This window comes from Crinia signifera, chromosome 19, assembly GCF_055691185.1.
Source record: "Crinia signifera chromosome 19, ASM5569118v1, whole genome shotgun sequence".
NCBI lineage: Eukaryota > Metazoa > Chordata > Amphibia > Anura > Myobatrachidae > Crinia > Crinia signifera.
Window position 1 is genome coordinate 87,411,213 of NC_139226.1, and position 8,773 is coordinate 87,419,985.

Consider the following 8,773-nt stretch of genomic DNA (forward strand, 5'->3'; position numbering starts at 1 on the left):
TTATTAGATGGTTTCATATACGGAACAAGGTATTGAAAGTAATTGGCAGAGAAGTTGGCAGAACCTTTATCACTTTATTGCCCAGATCTGATGCGGCTTACGGCTGCTGGAGAGGGATCTTATTATCCCACTCCCTCAACAATTCCTCTATAGGTATAGTGTAGGTTTTCTAATGGCACCAAGCTAAGCATCTCAGAGATTGTTACATTGGGCCAGAGTCCCAGAGAGGCCCACTCCGCAAACACACTGCACCCAGGTTTTCATACTTACCCTCCAGAGTCCCGCAATGAAATCTGCAGCGTTGCTGGAATCACCAATAAAATGACCACCACGCCCTTTTTCCAGAGGTCTGAGCATGCGCAATAGAGTCTGAGCGCTGTAGTGCTTAGGTTGTATTGCGCTGTGCGGTGGGTGCTGCGGCCGGAAGAGAGAAGGGGGCCGAATGGAGGAAGCTGCACATGGACCTCCTACTCTCTTAAAGTGCTGCTGCTTCACCCGATGCATAAATGTAAGGACTTATGTAGGGTACACACCAGGACGACCACCATCGTATACGACCGATAGACGACCATGGAACGATTTCCCTTGGACTTCCCGGGAGCTCCCAGGCAGTCCCCAGCAAACGATTAGCAAAAATTGTGGTTTTTTGGCGGAACGATCCAGATCCGATCCCGATGCGCCCGCGATGGTCGTTAAGACGGTCGGATCGCTGGTTTTTGTTTTTTTGCAAGAACACATGCGACCGTCGTCAGATTGGCCTTTGAAATTTGAATGAAGGGGCTGGACTAGCAGAGGGGGAGGATTAGCAGAGGGGGATAGGAATAGCAGCAGCCATTTTAAACCAGTGTATTTCTGCTTTGTTACTAGTGAGGCTTGGTTTATACCTGCTGAACGCTGGACATAGCTATTTACACATTACTTTGTTTTGCCTGCCATTACAAAGTGTCTTTTAACCCTGCACTATGGAGAATGCAGTGATGGGTAGTCACCAGCAGCAGTACCTGCTCTATTATGCAGTTTTGAAGCTCAGGCGTCAGAGAGCCCAGCGCAGGAGAGAAAGATCATGCTGGACAAAGCAGTGGCTACTTCAGCGTCAGACTCGTTCACACATGCCACTGCTCAGGGACATCAGGGAGAATAACCCAGACAATTTTCGTAACTTCTTGAGGATGGATGATGCCACATTCCAGGAATTGCTGCGTCTGGTGACTCCCCACATTGAGAAGCAGGATACCAAGTATCGCATGGCTATCCCTGCTGAGGAACGGCTGGTGGTGACCCTGAGGTTTCTGGCAACAGGACGGTCTCTTGCTGACCTAAAGTTTGGATCCCTCATCTCCACGCAAGCTTTGGGCCTCATCATCCCGGAGACCTGCAAAGCCATTGTGAAGGTGCTGCAGTACCAGTATTGCAAGGTAAGGATGAAATATACACCGTACACTTTATTGTGCAAACAAAATATTTTTATTTATAATTTAGGCCTAGGACAGAAACAGGTTTTTTAGGCCTTTCATATGTAAAACATGTGTAAATAGTAAAATAGTAAATAGATTTATTGTGTCAACACAAATATATTATAATACCATATAAAAGATATTGTACAAAAAAACACACTATATATAAAGATTTAAGTATGTATGACCCAGTTTAAACTTTCCCAATAAGTACGGGCTACTGTGTGGCAGAGGATGTCTGCCGCAGATAAGTAAAGGCTGCGGCCCACATGGCGCATGGCGCAGATGCAATGGTCCCGGCCCCATTGATGTGCGCCATACACCATGTGAGCAGTGGCCATCACATACCTGCAGCTGAGACCATGTCTGCCGCACAGTACCCCATACTATTGGCAAAGACAAAAGGGCAATAAATGGAGTTTGCTATCCAGATTGAGGAGAATCCTGTTCTCCCTCTGGTAATGCAGGTACAGGTAGCAGCATATAAAAAAACAAAAAACACACTCTGGTAACTTCTGGAACAGGCACTTACAACAGTAGGGATAAGGTACTGTGTGGCAGAGGATGTCTGCTGCAGATATGTAAAGGCTGCGGCCCACATGGCGCATGGCGCAGATGCAATGGCCCCCGCCCCATTGATGTGCGCCATACACCATGTGAGCAGTGGCCATCACATACCTGCAGCTGAGACCATGTCTGCCGCACAGTACCCCATACTATTGGCAAAGACAAAAGGGCAATAAATGGAGTTTGCTATCCAGATTGAGGAGAATCCTGTTCTCCCTCTGGTAATGCAGGTACAGGTAGCAGCATATAAAAAAACACACTGTGGCCCTTGTTTGGCAGAGGATGTCTGCTGCAGATATGTAAAGGCTGCGGCCCACATGGCGCATGGCGCAGATGCAATGGCCCCCGCCCCATTGATGTGCGCCATACGCCATGTGAGCAGTGGCCATCACATACCTGCAGCTGAGACCATGTCTTCGGCACAGTACCCCATACTATTGGTAAAGACAAAAGGGCAATAAATGGAGTTTGCTATCCAGATTGAGGAGAATCCTGTTCTCCCTCTGGTAATGCAGGTACAGGTAGCAGCATATAAAAAAACACACTGTGGCCCTTGTTTGGCAGAGGATGTCTGCTGCAGATATGTAAAGGCTGCGGCCCACATGGCGCATGGCGCAGATGCAATGGTCCCGGCACCATTGATGTGCGCCATACGCCATGTGAGCAGTGGCCATCACATACCTGCAGCTGAGACCATGTCGATGGTAAATGATAAAATAGCCTATTTTTTAAGACAGATCCTCAAAAACAGCAGACTCTGGATCTTCTATCAGTAAAGAACTGTAGAATTGACGGTACTGGGGGGGTTGAGAAGGCTGTGTAGGTGTTGACTGGGTATGTGTTGGAATTGTGCTCGACTGGCCTGCTACGGTGGCAGGCGGAGTAGGCACTGGTGATTCTAATGACAGTGGTGTGTCTGGTGCACTACCCATGCCAACTATTTTAGTGCCACTGTTGAGATACCCTAAACTGCCATTATACACCAACTCCATGCATAACTTTTCAAAAGTAAGTTGCTGATCCGGAGCCATGTTGCGAACACACTCTGCCACATAAGTGAAGTAGTTGTCATGTTTGTCCGGGTTTCTTTGCAGGACTTGATGTGCCCGCATCATAAATTCTTCATGTGCTGATGCTTCTCCTTTTTTTCCTTTGCCACGCATTTTTTTGGCACGGGGGAGTGGTGGAGTGGGTTCCAGGGTGGGTGGCGGAGTGCGTGCCGGAGTAGGAACTTCGCTTGATGTGCATGCATTATCGGATAGTACAGATAGGTCTGGGGTTGCAGGTGGGTAGTCACCAAGCTGTAAAGAAATTGAACATGTTTACTAATCAATTCTATTTACTTCTAATTTCAGTTCCCTACCAGCGTGAATGAATGGAAAGTCATCGCAGAGGAGTTTGAACAGCGATGGAACTTTCCAAATTGCGGTGGAGCCATTGATGGCAAACATGTCCGCATAGCCCAGCCTATCAATAGTGGGTCCTACTATTTTAATTACAAGGGCTATTTTAGCATTGTACTAATGGCTGTTGCTAATGCCAACTATGAGTTTATCTTCCTGGATGTAGGAAGGAATGGCCGTGCATCGGATGGTGGCACTTTCAAGGACACAAAGTTCTACGAAAGGCTCATAGCGAACACCCTTCACTTGCCGTCTGTCCAGGAAACTAAACAGGGGCTTAACTTTGTTTTTGTGGCTGACGAGGCTTTTGGCCTGCACGAGCATGTCATGAAGCCATATGCGCAAAGGGGCCTGAACCATGACAAAAGGATCTTTAACTACAGGCTATCCAGGGCACGGCGTGTTGTGGAAAATGCTTTTGGCATCCTGGCTAACCGGTTTCGCATTTTCCACACTGCCATTAACCTGAGGGTGGACAAAATTGACTGGGTTGTCACGGCGTGCTGTGTCCTGCACAATTTGCTCCGCAGAAAAGCCACACAGCAAAGGGCTACAGGCACAGCACTCCAAGAAGACCAAGAACTGCCAGAGGAGGTAGTGCAGATATCCTCCTTGCAAACCCCAACACAACACTACACAGGGAGTGCACGAGCCAAACAGGTGAGGGAAGAGTACATGGCCTACTTTAATGGGGAGGGCGCTGTGGATTGGCAGGAGGAATCAATTAGATAGCCAAAAAAATAGACTCACCGATGCAGACTGCGAATTCTCCTCCTCCTCCTGCGCCGTGACTTCTTGGTTTTCATGTTCTACCATAAGGACTACTCCTGTCCTCATCGACTCCTGGCTGAGGGTGAATGTCAACCGGTCATAGTACCAGAGCGATGTTTGATACATCTCGTCGACTCCAGCACCAGACTTCTTTGCAGCCTCCACCTTCTTGTGTTCCTTTAAGAACACTGTGCGCAGATTCTGGATGCGTTTCCTCACCCATTCAACATTGGCCTCTGGGTGAAATGGAAGACTGTAGCGTGCCAACTCCTCCAAGGCTTGGTTTCTTTTCATTTTGTTTGAATACTCCTTGGATTTAGTTCGCCACAGGCATTCGTGTGCACGATATTTTTCAATAAACCCTTCAAGAAACTCTTGTTCCTTTGCGTTGGACATTGGGACTGTAAAAAGATAAAACCATTTTAGTTGTTATAGTTATACCCATGTTTTGTTTCATATTTAAATTTTTATAGTTATAGTTACCAGTTTACCTAGTTCTTATGTTTTAAGTATTTAAAATGTTAATAAACTTTTATGAAAACCACTATACATTTTATTGTGCAGATTGCTATTCACACACACAGGTGAATGGGGCCTAGCAGAGAGGAGTGCATGGAATACTGCAATGGTGGACAATGGTTTATGTATATATATCTATATATACACAAACACACACACACAGGTGAATGGGGCCTAGCAGAGAGGAGTGCATGGAATTCTGCAATGGTGGACAATGGTTTATGTATATATATATCTATATATACACAAACACACAAACACAGGTGAATGGGGCCTAGCAGAGAGGAGTGCATGGAATACTGCAATGGTGGACAATGGTTTATGTATATATATCTATATATACACAAACACACAAACACAGGTGAATGGGGCCTAGCAGAGAGGAGTGCATGGAATACTGCAATGGTGGACAATGGTTTATGTATATATATCTATATATACACAAACACACAGGTGAATGGGGCCTAGCAGAGAGGAGTGCATGGAATACTGCAATGGTGGACATTGGTTATATGTATACACACACACGGGGCCCACCAAAAAAAAACAGTGACATGGTCGGGTGCACGGTTGACAAACCAGTGCTCTATACACACTATATACATTGGTGGCAACAGTGGGCATGCATAGGAGAGCATTGGGAGTGCAAACATACCAGGTTGTTGTTCTGGGAGCTGAGACAAGAAGGAGAGTCCAACTGCTGCGCCAGCGCTGTTTGCTATGTGGAAAAACATGGCGCCGGGGGAGTGTTTAGGAAATGGCACTCAAATAGGCTGGATCAAACGACGGACGCACCGACGGACGCACGACGGAGGCGGCAAAAAACACTCACGATCTGCATACGATTGACGGTCGGTCGGCCTGGGATTGACGGATCCTACCTGCAGCACGTAGGACCAAAGATGCGACCAAACGAGTGGCGGGTACGCGCATTGGATTGGAATCGGATCAAATAAATGGCAAAAACACACGATAGTACATACAATCTGCATACAACCGGTCGGAATTGGATCTAAATTGACAGAATCGGGCCCTAGTCGTCCTGGTGTGTACCCAGCATAAGGTCTTCAGCATTAACGAGCTAAGCGCAGGGGGTTTCCCTGTATTCCAGCCTTATTCAATTGTCCTGCTTTGGCCATTGATAAATTAACCCAACAGCTTTAATGCAAGGTTCCCACTTAACCAATAAGAGAACAGATACAGGAATCATATACACCCCTCTTGCTGATGACTGTTAACAACTGTAAGTACTTAAGCTGGGCATACAATATACAATTATCTGGCAGATCATCTGTCCAATCCGGCGGGTTGAAAATAAATGGATAGCTGGTAATGTAGGCTAGAAAATGCAAAACACTGGAAAGCGGACCAAAACAGTCATTCAGACAATTTGGAGTCAAGGAGTTAAGGCCCCCATACACTATGAGATTTGTCTGACCTGGAAAATTGCATCTGATTTCCCCTGAACTTCCCTGGCAGCTTCCCAGGAGGCCTACATACAATTTGACACTTGATGTGCCATTTTTTACATCCAATTTGCATCAGATAAATCACATGTGATTTATCACATGTGATTAATCACATGATTTATCTGACGCAAATTGGATATGCCATGAGATTTACTGTATCTGATGGGATGGCCCTAGGGAGTGGCCTGAACAGTGCTATACCTTGCAGGTATTACTGTTCTGAGAAAATAAGAATGGCGGTATATGTATATATAGTATAAAACGGAATCTGCTGCACTGTATAAGACACTAACGGAATCTGCTGCACTGTATAAGACGCTGTAACGGAATCTGCTGCGCTATATAACACGCTGTAACGGAATCTGCTGCGCTATATAAGACGCTGTAACGGAATCTGCTACGCTATATAAGACGCTGTAACGGAATCTGCTGCGCTACATAAGACACTGTAACGGAATCTGCTGCGCTATGTAATACACTGTAACGGAATCTGCTGCGCTATATAAGACGCTGTAACGGAATCTGCTGCGCTATATAAGACACTGTAACGGAATCTGCTGCGCTATATAAGACACTGTAACGGAATCTGCTGCGCTATATAAGATCCAAAGTATCCAAAGAGATGCAATATCAGTTACGTCTTAGGAAAGTAACTAGCAGGAATAGAAGTTTGTAACTAGTATCCAATTATCCTGAACATAAACCAGTGGCCAAGAGGGAGAGTCAGGGAGATAGGACCAGCCCAGGCAGTTCCACCAGAGACCGTTTGCATAACAGTATTAATAGAGGTTAAAGAGGTATATGGACACTTCCCATTATAACCAGCAGTATATAGTCACTTCTGCTTGCTACACTAGAGAGAACAATAGTACCGTAATTTATTTAGGCACACACAGGGGAGAGAGAGAGGGGGAGTCTGCCCGTGCTGTCATCCAGAAGCAGGGGAGAGGGAGCGTCCATGCTCTTCTGAACAAGCTGACAATCAGCAGCACGGGAGAGGGATGTTGTCCGGGCTTTGCTGCCAGTTCAGGTGTCATATAGCAGCAGAGGAAAGTCTGGGGGCTCTGCTGTGTGTGCTGACATCTAGGACGAGCAGCAGGGAAGACTCTCACTGACTGCCGCCCTCAGTCCCGTGGTGCCTGTCACTTCCTGTGACATAAGTTCCGGCTGCTGCTGCTGCTGTTTCTACACTGGGGGTTGGAGGAGGTCCACAGCGGCGCAGGAAGGAGGTACCAGGAGATATATCGGATCTGAAACATCGTGGGTGCTAAAAAGCACCCACGATGTGCCCATGATGGGTCAGATTCAGATATATCTGATGTTCAGCAGGTCCGACGCCCTGATCCGATCTGATGCGCACGGGACCGCGCATCAGATCAGATCAGATGTCAAACACATGTGATTTTCGGCCGATTTCAACCGATTTATCGGCCCAAGGGGCCGAAATCGGGTGAAATCGGCTGAAAATCGCATAGTGTATGGGGGCCTTTAACCAATTTGTCTGAACAGTCACTTTTGTCTGTTTTGTAAAGATTGGGAGCAAGTGGTCAATTACTCCTAAATGGGCCTACACATGTAGCAATTTACGGTATTTTCTAAGCAATGTCACTAAATCGCTTAGAAAATGGACAAACTGCATATCGCTCTGTGTGTAGGGGCCATAGTGATAGTGATGCGCTGCCCCGTGCGTTACTAACATCCCAGCAATTAATGTCCAGCATGCTGGATAAATCTGGCTAGTTGCAGAGGTCGCCGGGGTCAGGGGGCCAGTGTTCTCATCGAAAAACAATGTCCCTGACAGATCGCTCAGCGGCACCTCGCTGACACATTACATTGCCACTTTAAAAAATGGGAATACTCTCCCAAACTATCTCACTTTCTGGTTCTCACACCCTATCACATTGGCCCCTTATGTGTGTGTGTATATATATATATATATATATATATATATATATATATATACAATCCCAATATTCCAACACGCGCTATGCTCAGATATATGACACAAAGTAGAAATGTTAGTAATGACTTGACTTATGGCAGCCTTTCCACTGAATTCCCTGAGGGAAGGGAATAAAACAACCAAGATACTACACAATAGTGGAGTGGCGCCTTTCACACAAATGTAAGATAGTCCTGATATAATATCCAATTTTCAGATCCAAAGAAGCAAGAAGGGAATTCTTCCAATATTAATTTATTATTCTTCAGTGGATAAGAGTATAAAACAACGAGTAGATACTCGAGTAGATGTTATCTACTCGTTGTTTTATACTCTTATCCACTGAAGAATAATAAATGAATATTGGAAGAATTCCCTTCTTGCTTCTTTGGATCTGAAAATTGGATATTATATCAGGACTATCTTACATTTGTGTGAAAGGCGCCACTCCACTATTGTGTAGTATATATATATATATATATATATATATATATATATACAGTACATATATATATATATATATATATATATATATAAAAGACAGGGTTCCGTTTCACCGAAGATCACAGGAACAAACACGTCACTGCAGCATATCAATAGATTCAGTAGCTTTATTCAGACCTCGACGGGCCGTTTCGGTGTAACACA

The 8,773-nt window shown here is 45.5% G+C and overlaps 1 protein-coding gene across 2 annotated transcripts; it reads right to left on the reverse strand.

The window, feature by feature from the left end:
• Positions 1–2,454: 2,454 nt before the first annotated feature.
• LOC146042711 (uncharacterized) lies at positions 2,455–7,325 on the reverse strand. Of its 2 annotated transcripts, XM_083162883.1 has the most exons (3): positions 7,078–7,325; positions 4,175–4,596; positions 2,455–3,322 (listed from the first exon to the last, which is right to left on the reverse strand). In XM_083162883.1, the coding sequence occupies exons 2-3, from the start codon at positions 4,589–4,591 to the stop codon at positions 2,750–2,752; spliced, it is 990 nt and encodes a 329-aa protein (XP_083019009.1). In that variant the 5' UTR covers positions 4,592–4,596; positions 7,078–7,325; the 3' UTR covers positions 2,455–2,749. The 2 variants fall into 2 exon arrangements, with proteins under 2 accessions (XP_083019009.1, XP_083019008.1); XM_083162882.1 differs by lacking the exon at positions 7,078–7,325 and having other exon boundaries at positions 4,175–4,902.
• Between the last annotated feature and the right edge of the window lie 1,448 nt (positions 7,326–8,773).

Bases quoted from the DNA above. Each gene is read 5' to 3' on its own strand.
- LOC146042711 (XM_083162883.1), bottom strand. From the start codon at position 4,591: ATGTCCAACGCAAAGGAACAAGAGTTTCTTGAAGGGTTTATTGAAAAA. The intron at 3,323-4,174 runs GTGAGTCTATTT...ATTTCTTTACAG, and splicing joins AGAATTCGCAGTCTGCATCG to CTTGGTGACTACCCACCTGC.